Source organism: Tupaia chinensis, unplaced genomic scaffold (genome assembly GCF_000334495.1).
Source record: "Tupaia chinensis unplaced genomic scaffold, TupChi_1.0 Scaffold000047_1, whole genome shotgun sequence".
NCBI lineage: Eukaryota > Metazoa > Chordata > Mammalia > Scandentia > Tupaiidae > Tupaia > Tupaia belangeri.
Genome location: NW_006159505.1, coordinates 4,894,150 through 4,909,747, shown reverse-complemented (window position 1 = coordinate 4,909,747; position 15,598 = coordinate 4,894,150). Strand labels below are relative to the sequence as shown.

The following is a 15,598-nucleotide window of genomic DNA, read 5'->3' as shown; positions in this document are numbered from 1 at the left end:
TACCAGGAAGTATATACTGAATAAATTTTAAGGAAACACCAAGTGTTTTTATAGACAATCAGTGACCAGCATTTTAAGGGTGACTTTACTAAGAGAACCACAGGTATCACAAAATAGAAACGGAGGGAACACATTTTAAAGTTAGCCTCCAGCACATTTATGTATTTATTTATTTATTTATTTATTAAGTTTTGCTGTAGGGTTCATGCACTCGCCAAAGAGAGACAGACAGCAAGGGAAAGGGGAGAAATCATCCCGTGGGATGGTCACGCTATAATCTTTTCTTCACCATTCTCCTCTCGGGATTTTGGGCATGCATGTACACATGCCCAATGTGTTTTTCTTTTCTTTTCTTTTTTCTTTTTTTTTTGGGGGGGGAGAGGTTTTGCTATAGGGCGCATGCGCTCGCCAGAAAGAGAAAGACAGAGAGACAGGAAGTGAGAAATCACCTCCCAGAGGGGATGGCCACGTCACAATCCCTTCTCCTCCATTCTCCTCTCAGGATCTTGGGCACGCACGCACACGCGCCCAGCATGAGTTTTAAGCCACCGGGTCCAGGACTCGAACTGCGATCGACTACATGGGAGTCCAGAGACATAGCCATTACACTAACTGCTGGTCCCCCCAGTCTGTTTTTCAGGGTTCAGGGTTCAGGACTAAAATCATGGAGCTGGCCATATGGGATCCAGCACCTTAACCTCCATACCATCTGCTGGCCCCGGGCCTGCATTTAAATCTTCACTCAACCTAACTGTGATCATGAGTAGTTTGTTAAACTTTTAGAGTCTCAATTTTCCCATCTGGAGAATAGGGCACTAATACCAACTTTCACAGGGCTGTTGTAAACGTTGATTATAACAACCTCTGTCTGGGGAGGCAAAGCAATTTCATTTCATTCGTAATTCTAAGCGACTGCCAGTCGTGTTCTGAACACTGTGTCAAGGAAGTGTTATGGAGCGACTTTTGAGCTCTGCAGGAAGAACTTTGCGGTCAGTCAGCACCTCGGTCAGGGGTGTGGCAGAGCTGGAGGACAGGGAGAACGTCCCTGTTTGTCCTCCCATTGCTCAGTCAGCAACAGCTCTTCTTCATCTGGAATAACCAACTCTACTGTCAAGAGAGTGTTTAGTGGTGGATTCCTTATTCCAACTTAATTTTCAGATTCTAGAAGAGAATATCCAATAAAACAGAGAAATAGAATGCTAATGAGAATGTGTGTACTCCCCCTCCCCAATCCTCTTAAATTAGTAGCTTAGGGTGCTTCTTAGTAAGTTTCTCTAGTTACAGGTATTTTTTAAACCAGACAATGACTCAAACATAACAACATAACAAAGTAACATAAGTAAATAAAGATCTCTCTTGGTAACGTAAGAAAACAATCATAAAAGTCTCTCTTTCTAATAGGAAGAGTCAACAGAAAGGTGGACAAGTTAATTTGGAGATGACAACTTCTTGAAAGGCAGTCTCAAAATTACCTGCTGGCCCAAGTATTTCAGCCCATCTAAACAGACTTTCCATTCAATCAACAGCTGGTAGACGTCCTCCTTTCCACCCCATATCTTCACCACAAAACTAGACACAGATGTATCCAGGCGGTCCGGCATTATTCCAAAATCGAGACTCCGCCACGTTGGGTTCTGTCGGTAAGAATTACAACATGCTTTAGGAAGACTCACACTTGTGTACAATTATTTCAGTTAGGTGGGAAATCATTTTGTTTTAAAAACCAAAGACCTATATATACATTACATTGTAAACTTATGTGAACCAAGAAGACCTTCCGGTTAACATGAAGTGGGTAATAATGGTGCTGTGAATGTCTATGCTTACTTGTGATAGTCATTAGAAAGGCACATCCCATCTCTCATTGACATGCTTCATACAGTAATTTATTCACTTAGTACATGATTAAGAGCCAAGATATAAACAATGCCCTCCAAGAGTCTCCAAGTTATTGTTGGATTCAGAGTTCTAGTAAAATCATTACACTGGGGATCAGCAGTTGGCGTAATGGCTATGTCGCAGGACTCCCATGTAGTCGACCGCGGTTCTAGTCCTGGAACCAGTGGCTTAAACTCACACCAGGTGCATGTGCATGCGTGCCCAAGATCTTGAGAGGAGAATGGAGGAGAACAGATTGTGGCGTGGCCATCCCCCCTGTGGGTGATTTCTCGCTTTCTGTCTCTCTCTCTCTCTTTCTGGCGAGCGCACATGCCCTATAGCAAAAACCTGTCCAAAATAACAATAATAATTACACTGAAAATTTCATGAAAAATTCAATAACAGAACTATGCAAAAGGTTACACAATAGCACAGGAAGGAATAATAAAGTTCAGGAGCCAGGAAGACTTCCAGAGTCAGTGAAACTTGGATTTTAAAGGACAAGGAGGATTTTATCAGGTTAAAACAAGGCATTCCAGACAAAGGGAGCACAATATACGAGACTCGCAGATGTGAGAAGGAGCGAGGTGTGATAGGATTGTGGGGAGGGACTCAGAACACTGCTGGAAGCACAAGAGGCCAAAGGCCAAGGCACAGATCAAGAACAAGGTGTGGGGGTTAGGGCGCTGGATTCGCACATGGCCAATTGCGGTTTGAGTCCTGGACTTGGCAGCTAGCTCTCTCTCTCTCTCTCTCTCTCTCTCTCTCTCTCTCCCCTCTCTGGTGAGCATATGTGCCTTATAGCAAATTAAATAATAATAATAATAATTAATAAAATCAATTCTTTAAAAAAGAGAGAAAACAAAGAACTAAGCTGAAAGCTCTCTCTTTAAGCCTCCCCAAGGAAGCAAGGCCTTACTCTGTACAAGATGTGGGGCCACTGAAAGGTTTTAACATCTAGAATAATGAGGTCAACTTTATGTCTGAAAGTATACTACTTTTCATTAAAAGAACCATCTAGGGGCTGGCAGGTGGCATAGTGGTTAAGATGCTGGATTCCCACATGGCTGACCATAGTTCGAGTCCCAGGCTTGGCAGTTTGCTTTTTCACTCTCTCTTTGTCTCTCTCTGGTCAAACTGAATAATTGTAAAATATAAAATAAAATAAATAATTCTTTAAAAAAAAAAAAAAGAACCATCTAGAGGCCAGCAGGTAGCATGGAGGTTAGGTGCTAGACACACCCCCCACACACAAACATCTGTGTAGTTTGAGTCCCTGACCTGGTGGCCTCAAAATCACAGCAGGTGTGTGTGCGTGCATGCCCAAAATCCCAAGAGGACAATGGAGGAGAAGGGTCCAAGGCGTGGCTATTCCCCCAGGGGCTGATTCTCACTTTCCCTCTCTCTCTGTCTCTCTTTGGCAAGCACATGTGCCCTAAAGCAAAAACTAAAACAAAAAGAAACACCTAGTGAGTCATCTGGAAAGCCATGACTCATTTTTGCATAGAAAAACACGTCATGACTTTCCCAATGACCTAATACACAGTTGAATCTCTGAAAAGTTAAAATGTTAGAAGGCTTTCAACAGCATCAGCAGAAGTGGCCTACGATGCATCCCTTATTTTCACTTACTTCCCTTTGTATAAAAAGTTAGGGCTTTCATTACTGAATGTAAATATAACTGATCTCATTAAGTGAGCAATTTTCATATGTAAATCAAAGGATCTTCATGAAAGGGCAATGTGCCTGGTGTGGGGGTGATTTGTTTCCTGACCCGTGTTCAGGGGAGCAGATAGGGCAGTGTTTGTTTTGTTTGAGAGGCTCTAATGAAATATTTGGGGCAGTTGTTGTTGAAGCATCAGAGGGGACAGGACTTCCAGTTTCATAGCACTGACATCTGATATATCATTTGCATTTATGTCTGAACATTTGCATTGTCTGGTTTCCCCGCCACTAAAATAAAAGCTCTGATATCCTAGAACACTGTCTGACTTGTTCACGGTGCCAAAGCTTGAAAAGTAAGATGCATCATTATTTTCTGTATGACTAAAAAAAGAAGAATTGATTTTAGAATGCATCTCATTTTCAGAGATGTAAAATGGTGAAAACCACGTGCACTTTACAATCAATGGAACACAGAAGCTGTGTCTTGTCTAAGGTCACCTAGTGAAAACAGCTCCAGATTTTGAATCCAGGTTTCTAGAATTTACCTCGTGTTATTTTCGTGCATTTGTTTGTTCTCTTGTGTTGTTTTTTCCCCCCACAAACCACACAAGCCAGAATTTAGAACAAATGGGACCTTACAGTTTGTTCATAATTTCCTTCTTCAGCTCCTACAGCCAGGGAAAGAAACAGGAAGCAAAAACTCTGGCCCTCTACCTGTGCCCCATTCCAAAGAAAGGATTGGGCTGACTTAACAGAACTCAAAACTGCCCTTGCTGTTTCATCATCACACTTTACAGCTGGCCAGGGCTGCAAATAAGTGACTCAACACTACATAAAGGCTAAAATATTACTTTAAGAATGAAGCACTCACGGCCAACTTTGTAATGCATCAGTAACACATTGTTCCAAACAGCCCAGACCCCATAGGTTCAAATCCTGAGCCTGGCCAGCCTGAAACACATAAGGCATATTATGCCTGAGTGCCCAGGTCTGACGAAGGGGGCACAAAAAAAAAAAAAAAAAGAAGAAGAAGAAGAAGAAGCATTCATGCAGACTAGCTAAGAAGGAACTGGTTCACCAGTTTACACAACACTCTATCTAGGACTTTGAGAAATTCATGCAGCTCTGGGTAGAGCCCTCTAGTTCTGGAGCTGAGCCATGCCACTCCCCAAGGTCTGAGTGTGCTTCCCCAAGCCAGCAATCCTTGGTGGGCCATGGACCAGGGTGCCAAGCATTATACGTGATTTTCAGACAGAAGTATAAACACGGAAGCTACATGTGACACAGAGACAAAATGAGAGTGTCCTCTGGTTTACGTGCCCTACAAATGCTGGAACTAAAAGGGACATTTGGACTTGTACAGTCCAAGTCAAGTTTTAATTGTGGAAGCTGGGGCTTCCTCCATACCCCTTCTTTTCCTGGTTAACGATTCTCTGACCACCAGGTTTCAGTTCAAACATCTCTTCCTCAAAAGCCTTCCCTGACCTCCCCTTAGCTATCAGGCTCCACTGCCTGCCACACCCAGGAAGTGGGTCTTTTCTGCTATTGTTTTCCCTGGGCACACAGAAAGTACTTACAACTCTGCTGAGTCAGTAAGCGGCCCTTCTAATCTAGCAGCCCCTGAAGGATGAGTCTAATAGAACAACCGATATGCCTTATGATAGGCCTAAATTGTTGAGAAGAGGTGGAATAATTTTTCTTTATTTAAGAAAGGGAGAGAAGGGAAACAGCAACAAAAAGGAATATGGATACCAAAACATCAAATGGTAACAATTTTTTTTTGGGGGGGGGGTTCGCTATAGGGCGCGTGCGCTCACCAGACAGACAGAGAGAGACATAGAGACAGAAAGCGAAAAATCCCCCCCCAGGGGGCCTGGCCACACTGCAATCCCTTCTCCTCCATTCTCCTCTCGGGATCTTGGGCACGCACGCACACGCGCCTGGCATGAGTTTTAAGCCACTGGGTCCGGAACGCGAACCGCGGTCGACTACGTGGGAGTCCAGCGATATAGCCATTACGCTAACTGCTGGTTCCCGTAACATTTTACTTAAGTGGAATTCAACAGACTACCAACTCCCTATATCCTTAAATATCCAAAACAGAAAGCATGATAAAAGGGGCTGCTTTTCTTTTTCTGAGATTTATTTACTTAGTTTTATTTATCATTATTATTTTTTTAAATTTTCTACAAGGCACATGCACCCACCAGAGAGAAACAGAGAGAGAGAAAGTGAGACAGCAAGCTGCCAGGTCTGGGACTTAAAAATCACAATTTGCCATGTGGGAGTCCAATGCCTTAAACACCATGCCACCTGCTACCGCCTAAAGGGGCTTCTTAACTATCAAGTTAGATAAAATATATCCTGTAAACTTAAAAGTCTCAAAAGCTGGCACAGGATCTGCATATTCATTTACGATAGCACATTCACACTAGAGGGGGAGAAAGCACACTCAAGCACACCCCTTTCTGCAGCCTTCTAGATCTTCAGGATCCCAGGTGCTGGTTTGCATGCACACACGCACCCTGCAGTCTTCAGGCTGACCTAGAGCTCCAGGCCCAAGGCACCATGTGGCTTCCAGCCTGGCACAGTCCGCATTGCTGCTGCACCACTGTGGCTGATCTAGATCTGCTTATTCTTAATTGGGATTAACTGGCACACTTTTCCAGAAAACACACTTCCTAAAAAAAGACATCTAAACAGCCAATAAACAGTTGAAAAGATGCTCAACTAGAACTGTCTACAGTGAAGTAAGAATTAAAATCACAATATAATACCACTATTTCACCAGAATGCCAAAATTTAGAAGACCGATAATAATGTTATGCTTGGGCAAGAATGTGTAGCAACAAAATCCTTACACTGCTAGGAAGGGAAAGAAAGTAATTTCTTTTTTTGTTGTTGTTGTTTTCTTTCCTTTTCTTTATTTTTAAGAAATCTCATTTTATTATGTCTTGTTTTGGTTTTGTTTTTAACTTGCCGAGGGCATGTGTGCTCACTCAGAGTGATACAGGAGTTAAGAAAGCAGTCCCTACGGGGGATGGTCATGCTCTAATCCCCTTCTTTTTTTCTCGTCCTTCAGAGATTTTAGGCACACATGTACATGCACCTGGCATATTATTAAACCACTGAATCCACGACTTGAACCGCAAAGCTAGCCATGTGGGATCATCACCATGCCAATGGCCAGCCCTCTTTTTTTTCCTATGATTTATTTATTAATTTCCTTAAGTGAGAGAGAGAGAAGCATTTCCAACTGGGTCCTCAAATCACAATCCATCCCTAGTCTCCACTGGCCATCCCTAGTCTCATGGGCACACAGGGAAGTCCTGGGATATGAACTCAGGACCTTTTATCCATGTGGGTCCAGTTGCATGACTGCTCTGCCACTGTCTGGTCCTGGGATATAACTAACATAAACACTCTGGAACACTGTTTGGCAGTATCTAGTATAGCTAAATACAACCAACAGCCCAGCACAGATTCCACCCCAAGTATACATCTCAGAGAGACGCATATGTATGTTCATCAAAGGATATTCTCATGAGAATAAAGAACGACTACATGCAACAACACGGGACGAATCCCACAAGTGTTGTGCTGAGCCTAAGAGTACACGCCACATGAAGCTTGACACCAGGCAGATCCAATCTATGGTGTTAGACGCCAGAAGCGTGGTTCTCTTTGGGAAGGGTAGTGACCGGCAGGAGAACACAAGAAGTGCTAATCACACTCTGTTTCTTGACCTAGCTACACTATTCTGTTCTCTTTGAAAGGTAATCAGGCCATATTTGTACACTTTATTATTTGTGTGCCTTGTCTCAATAGAAAGGAATGAGTTTTATAAAGGAACTAAAAATTTTTTTTAATTTAATTAGGGAGAGATATGGAGAAAGAAGAAAAGTGAGAAAGCATGCCTCCAGATCCAGGAGTTGAACTGTGGTCAGTCACGTGGAAGTCCAGTGCCTTAACCACCTCGCCACCTGCTGGCCTCAAAAAGTAATAAACTTTACTTTTTTGCGGAACCAGCAGTTGGTGTAATGGCTATGTCGTAGTCGACTGCGGTTTGAGTCTCGGACTCAGTGCCTTAAACTCACACCGGGCACATTTGCATGCATGCCTGAGATCCTGAGAGGAGAATGGAGAAGGGATTGCAGCGTGGCCATCCCCCCTGAGGGGGTGATTTCTCGCTTTCTGTCTATCTCTCTCTGTCTTTCTGGCAAGCGCATGAACCCCACAGCAAAAACTTCTCAAAAAAAAAAAAAAAAAAAAAAAAAAAGAATTTTTGCCAAAGGGCACATGTGCTGGCCAGAGAGACAGAGAGAGGGAAAGTGAAAAATCGCCCCAGCCACACAGCAATCCCTTCTCTACCATTTTCCTAAATTTGGGGCCTGCTGCACGCAACCGATATTATTTTCAAGAGTCCAAGTTTAGGACTCGAATTGTAGAGTTGGTCTTGTGGAACGCACTTGCCTTAACCATCATGTCAAAGGCTAGTGCTGAATTTTTTTTTAAAAAGGTCCCCAAAATGGAAAAAACAGGAAGTACCTGCAGAGATAAAACACGTGAAGTCATCTCTTCCTGATGTGATTTTAGGATCTAACATCTACAAGATAAGATGGGAGCTGAAAGACCATCCTTACCCTCAAATTATACCCTGAGATTACGCTGCTGTGTGAAAGATCCTCTCTTAGTAAAAGAACATGAAGTAGCATAATATCAAACTCTCACTTTAAGAGTGCTTCAAGTATCAGGATAAAAGGTATGAAATAAACACCCCTTTTGAACGTGAGAAAAGGAAAGACTGGATGAATGTATTTGATGGGTCATATTCCATGGCAGGTAAGAAGAGGATGCTTTTAGGGGGTTGTGGTATTAAAATATTCTTACATTTTTCATTCTGAAATAATCTTCTCTGGAGGAGAGGGGAGTTTTCTGCAGTTATTTATTGGGTTTCCTTTCTCAGGCAATACAACATTAATACAGTAGAGCTATTGTTAATCTTCTCATTACAAAGGCTCTCCTTTATGCTTTTACAAAGTAGTTGCCAGACTGTGAGCAGTAATTCCTAAACTGGTACATTCAGAGAGAGGCAGATACAGCCTGCCACACATTCAAAGACTTCACTGCTCAAGATTTACACTGTATAGGCCCAGATGATTATTATTTCTATTTAATCAATATATAGCAGACTTTTCTAGATACAACAAATTATTCAACTACCTGCATCATCTAGGGAACTATACTGAAAGTACAGTAGCCAAAAATCAGGATATATATATAGCTTTGAAAAGCCCACTGCTTACTTACTACCCATAAAAATCATCATTTGTTACCATTGTTTATTACTTTAATAGTGCTCGACAACAAATGTACAGTCACAAAGAACATGACTAAGAATTCTGGTTCCAGCAGGTGGTGTGCTGGTTGAGGGGTATTGGGCTCCCACATGGCCGACCGTGGTTTGTATCCCGGATCTAGAGGCTTGTTTTCTTCACATCCCTCCCCCTCCTGCCTCTCTCTGTCTCTCTCTGGTCAAATTAAAAAAAATAATAACAATAAGCAAAATTAAATAAATAATTATTTAAAAATAATTCATAAAAGCTATTCTAATTTTTTTCTTAAAATATATAAGATATCTTACTAGCACTGTATTCTGATTTTATAATTAGTAGTGACCCAATAAACTTTCCCTTGTCTCATTCACCTCTATTCTGACTTCAAGGCTTAAATTAGGAATTATTTATTGTTAGGAATCTTTCCTACCTACTCCTTCCGAACTGAGTTAAATAACGTTCTTATATGTTTCCTGTGGCATTCTGTTCTAGCCTACTACTCTAACTGCATGTGTTGACTCTCTTAGTCTCCCTCCAAATCATGCAGTTAATCTACAAGAAAGGTTGGAAAAACCTTAAAGATAATGCAGTTTAATGCAGGTAACATAACTTGACATAAGCGACAGACACACAGACACAGACTAAATATTAATTCATTCGGTCACAATGCAACCAAAACATAAACTTGGTTTGAGAATCTCTCAGGCCAGTAACTCAGAAATTAATTGTACTATTTAAGTTTATTCCCCCAAATTTAAAGAGCTCAGACGGTCACAAAATCAACAGAGGTTTATGGGTTCGATACATTACATGTCACATCCTTTCCCTAAAAACGTGTCCTATAACTTTGTTTATTCAGCTACAAGGTCCATCATGGGTCACTTTTGGACTCCTCGTAGACATTTAATCAGCCAAAAGATGTGATATCAGGAAGGCTGTGAAAAAGCAGGACTCCTGAACATTGGCATTCCCAGTCATTAGCTGTGTGACTTTGATCAAATTCTCACCCTGTCTGAACCAGCTTCCTTAACCATAAAAACAGGCTCTCTTACCTATAGCACTATTATCACGAAGAGAAATGATGTATATGCTACGTCTAACACCTTAAATTATTGATGGGTACTTAAGGATTGATGCTACTCCTTTACTAAATGTATTTATGTTACAGAGAAATTTCAAAATACACACAAATTATTAGGTCGCCAGAAAAAGTCATAACGTGTTTTTCTGTTTTTCTACGCAAAAATGTGTCATGACTTTTCTGACAACCCAATAGCTCTCACTGTTCTTCTACCGTGAGACTTTGTGTGTGTGTGTGTGTGTGTGTGTATGCATGCCCAAAGTCCTGAGAGGAGAATGGAGGAGATGGGAATTGCACCGTGGCCATCTCTCGGGGGCACGGGGTCAGGTGAGATTTCTTGCTTTCTGTCTCTCTCTCCCACGAGCACACACATCCTATAGCAAAAACCTCTCTACGAAAAAAGAAAAAATTAAAAAATGAATACTGCACTCACCACTGATTATTCTAAGCTGAATCTGAGAAGAAGCTACAACTCTGGCATGTAACTTGGAGATACAACTCCACCACCTACCTTGTCAAAGGGGGAATGTTATCTACTCCCTGCAATAGACCTTTATTGAACTTCTCTGGGTAAAGCATTATGCTAGGAACTACAGAAAGTAGAAAAGTAACTGAGTTAAGGGTCCCTGTTCCCCAGGCGCTCCTGATTTTGCATTATCTATAACTGTGCATCCTTTCCAAAATCTCATTCTCACACTACCCAGCCCCTGACTACCATCTCCTCTCTCCAGCTCATTCTGTCTTCTGCCCTGATCCTCAAGTCCCTGGCCCATCTCTCTCTCATACTTGCCTAGCAAATCCACGATCTACCCCTGCTTACTCCACTCCCGCCTTCCAGCTTCTTAGCCAATCCCGAAAAGCTGAAGGGTATTCCTCCGGTCTTCGTATTTTCCCTTTCCTTGTCCTGGAACAGTGTCCCTCATGCAGATGCGTAGCTCGTTCCCACACTTCTTTCGGGTGTCTGATCAGATGATATTATCTATGTGACTGCCACGAAAAACAGCAACCATCCCTGCCTGCCAGATACTCCCTATGCTACTTAATTTTACTGTGTTGTATTTATTCTACTCTAACATATTCCAACATACCAATTCTAACATGCACTTTTCTTTCTCACTGTAAGATGAATTCTGGGGGCAGGTGGTGGTGCAGTGGTAATGCAACTGGACCCATGTGGGAAAAGTCCTGTGTTCCTGTCCCAGTACTCCCTGAGTATGCTGGGCACAGTTATGCATGCTCGTGATCTGGCCCAGCTGAGACAGGAGTAGATCATCACATAAAGACCCTGCTGAGGGCGCCTATCGCTCTCTCAAGAAATATACCTAAAAAGATCAATTCTGGTTTCAGAAATAATAAAATCCACGAAGTCCTACAACCTTTGACCACCAGGTGGCAGTCATCAGGTGTCTCATCCTTTCCAAAATCTCATTCTCACACTACCCAGCCCCTGACTACCATCTCCTCTCTCCAGCTCATTCTGTCTTCTGCCCTGATCCTCAAGTCCCTGGCCCATCTCTCTCTCATACTTGCCTAGCAAATCCACGATCTACCCCTGCTTACTCCACTCCCGCCTTCCAGCTTCTTAGCCAATCCCGAAAAGCTGAAGGGTATTCCTCCGGTCTTCGTATTTTCCCTTTCCTTGTCCTGGAACAGTGTCCCTCATGCAGATGCGTAGCTCGTTCCCACACTTCTTTCGGGTGTCTGATCAGATGATATTATCTATGTGACTGCCACGAAAAACAGCAACCATCCCTGCCTGCCAGATACTCCCTATGCTACTTAATTTTACTGTGTTGTATTTATTCTACTCTAACATATTCCAACATACCAATTCTAACATGCACTTTTCTTTCTCACTGTAAGATGAATTCTGGGGGCAGGTGGTGGTGCAGTGGTAATGCAACTGGACCCATGTGGGAAAAGTCCTGTGTTCCTGTCCCAGTACTCCCTGAGTATGCTGGGCACAGTTATGCATGCTCGTGATCTGGCCCAGCTGAGACAGGAGTAGATCATCACATAAAGACCCTGCTGAGGGCGCCTATCGCTCTCTCAAGAAATATACCTAAAAAGATCAATTCTGGTTTCAGAAATAATAAAATCCACGAAGTCCTACAACCTTTGACCACCAGGTGGCAGTCATCAGGTGTCTACAGTCTACGTGCACACAAAAATACCAGTTTTAGACACACCAATAGCAATAAATGTGCTGTCTTTAAAGTATCTCTGTTGAGGGCCAGCCCACGGCCTAGTGGCTAAGACACCTGCATCCCACGAGGCTGATCATATGACTCAAATCCCAGACTGGACCACTTAAGAAATGCCGGATTTGCGTGGGTTGTGTGCCCAAAATCCTGAACAGAAGAAGACAGGAAAGAGAAGGGAACAGTGTAACCACGCCCTTTAGGGAGGTGTTTTCTCCCTCTTCCTCTCCCTCTTCTGTCTCTCTCTAGATTTAGATGAAAACAAAACCAAAAAACCCTCTATATGATATCCACTAATTTCAATTCAAAAGATTTTTTTTAACAAAAATCAAATGTTCACAACAGTGTAGAGAAGACAGAACACTCAGCCTGAGAGTGTAAATGAAACGTTAATTGTGGAAAACTAGCAGCTTAAGCCGTCATATGTATATGCCTAGCATTCCACCCCTAGATAACGGAAATGCATAGACCAAAGATGCATGTGAGTGTTTACAGCAGCACTATTCATATTCGCTCGAAACTAGAAACTAACCACCCATCAACAAAAAAGGTGAAATTCTGTTATTTTACACAATGAAAGACTATGCAGTACAGTCTTTTATTCCACAATGTAAATGAATACATCCTATGTATAATTGAATCTTACAAAGTTGAGACATGGAAGTCATACGCAAAGAAGTGTATTAGCTATATGGGTTTTTTTTTAAATATAATGCTCAAAAACAGGTGGACGTAACCTGTGGTGGTAAAAGTCAGGAGAGTACTAGTACTCTGAACAGGGCTCAAGGGGACTTCTGCGACACTAAAAATATTCTATTTCTGTATATGAATGCTGGTTATATGGTGCATTCAATTTGATGAAATTTACCAAGCTGTATACTTCTGACCTGTGAACTCTGCTGTGTGTGTGTATGTATATGTCAACTATCATAAAATGTATTAAATTCTGGGTAAACTAAAAGGCACAGGAACACAGCAATGAGGCATGAATCTGGCATTAGAGAAGCAAGTATTTCTCAGTAGAGAAATGATCTCATCCAGCTTCTTTAGAGGACTTAAGGAAATTCCAACAAACTGAGGGAGTTTATTTATATTTAATTGCTGAGCTAACTATTCATGAACTCCCTGTCACAGGTCAAGCAATGTGCCTGTAGAAAGAAAAGAATCTCCAAGAATACTCTGAAAAGGCAAATCAACAAAATCAACCTGTATCAAACACCCACCCAACAGAAGAACCAAGGGGACATAAAGATACACAGACGGTCTCAGAGCCCCAGGAGTTTTCATCTACTTTGGAGACAGAAGGCTCAGATACGTGATACATTCAGGAAATAATAACAGTACAAGCTGCAAGTTGAAAGGGCCCTAAAAGTATTTCCTCGCCTTGTCTTGAATCCATTCTATGATACTCTTTGGAGGTAGTATTTGACCTAACTGCACTAGGAATAAAGATGTTGCAGCCTGCTAGATAGAAAGTTTCCAAAGCAACTGAAGATAGGAGCCAAAAGGAGTTTCAAGACTGGAGTTAAAATTCAGAGAAACAATGTTTAGAAATATGGAGTGGAGGCCCAGCCATAATGGGACACACTGCTAAGATGTGCTCTGCATGCTGGGATCACATAAAAGGCCTGGGTTTGTTTCTTGGTCTGACCTAACGGCTAGGCATGGTGGCCTGAGCCTGTAATCCCAGTGACTTGGTCACTGAGGCAGGAGGACTAAGAGTTCACGGCTGGCCTGGACAACACAGAAAGACCCTATCTGCAAAAGCGGGGCATATGACACATGCCTGCGGTCCCAGCTAGGGGGCCTGAGGCAAAAGAATCATGACACAGAAAGACTGTGTCATTAAACAAAGGAAAAGGAAAGAATTATGGATTTGGAAGTCATGTGATCATCAAGTGAATACAATACAGTATCTACAGTGTAGAATACTACACTAATCACTAGGGCACAGGGTGAGTGTGACACAAATCCAGGGGAAAAGGCAATGGAATTTTGTCAAACCATGCCCAACTAGAGAAGCATCTGACTACAGAAACAGCAAAAGAATACATCCAGACACTATCCCACAGTACCTGTTCCCTAACCACCCCTCGCTCTCGACTGTGTGCAGACTACTTCTGTTTCTATTTGAGCCAGGGAGGAGGAGTAATTGATATTTACTAAGCACCTCTACAGCATGTCATGTATGTCTAGGCATTTATCATGTATCATTCAATATCTGTAGAACCAGGGCTTTACTGGTGAATGGGTCTCCCCAGATGTGAGCTCAAGGAACCTGTCTGGCCTAGGATCTAAATCCAAAACGACACGTATTATGATGTTTTAGAGACATTTAGGAAATGGTTTAAAGAGGAGAGAAGAGTAGCAGAGACTTGAAGACAGAAAGTCTGATCGGGTTGTGACCCTGCAGTTGTGTGACTCTGTAAAGCCATCCGACCTCTCTGAGATCAGTGTCTTAAGATCTGCCTCGTCTACCTTACCGGTTGCTCTAAGGATCAAAATGGCTTTACATGTGCGAAAGGATTCTGTAAACATGACTGATCACTGACATCTACCTACTCACTTAACAAGATGTTACTGAGCATCAGTAACTACCCAGACCCCAGGGCTGCAGCGGTGACCACCACCAGCAAGGTTCTTGCCCTCACCGGACTTATGTTCTAGTAGGTAAGAGACAAGCTAAAAAACACAAATAAGCAAGCAAGAGCTCCCAACAGTGATGAATCTCTGAAGAAATAGGGTGATAGGAAAACTAGTGACCAGAGGAAAGGAAATGACTTGAGATGGAACAACTAGAAAAGGGGCTTCCGGAAGACACATGGCTGAGACCTCAAAGGCCTCTTCAGCCAAGTGTGGAGCCGAGGAAACAGAGTTCCAGGCATACAGAGTAAAATGAGCTTGGTGTGTTTGAAACACGGGAAGAAAAAGGGGTATGCCTGAAACAGAGCAAGCGAAAAAAAGAGTGAAGTTGAAAAGTGGACAAGAGTCAAATCCAGTATGGCTTTGGACCCCTGAAAGAATATATTCATTACTACAAAGTTCTTTTTTTCAACCCGACCTAATAAGTTGAACCATTATGCAAATATCTGGTGGACACATTATCAAAAGTAGGATACTTCCAACTTTATAACTGAGCAATGTCATTACCATGAAATAGCAAGTGGATGTACCCTGTGCAAAGGGCCTAGATATGAAATTCCTAAGAACTCTATCTAAATATATTTGTTATGATGTTTGGCATGTCGACCAGTCAAGAGTCTCTTTAAAGTAAATGGCAGTGATACAATTATAAAATCTGAGTTTTGGAAACCAGCAGTTAGCGTAATGGCTATGTCGCTGGACTCCCACGTAGTCGACCGCGGTTCGTGTCCCGGACCCGGTGGCTTAAAACTCACGCCGGGCGCGTGTCCGTGCGTGCCCAAGATCCCGAGAGG

At 42.4% G+C, this 15,598-nt stretch overlaps 1 protein-coding gene across 1 annotated transcript in view; it reads right to left on the bottom strand.

The window, feature by feature from the left end:
* UVRAG (UV radiation resistance associated) overlaps window positions 1–15,598 on the bottom strand; it is a 309,776-nt gene that overhangs the window by 264,732 nt on the left and 29,446 nt on the right. The window contains exon 4 of the mRNA XM_006141150.3: window positions 1,473–1,634. Within this exon, the coding sequence (XP_006141212.1) occupies window positions 1,473–1,634 (162 nt within the window). The remainder of the gene's footprint in view (window positions 1–1,472; window positions 1,635–15,598) is intronic.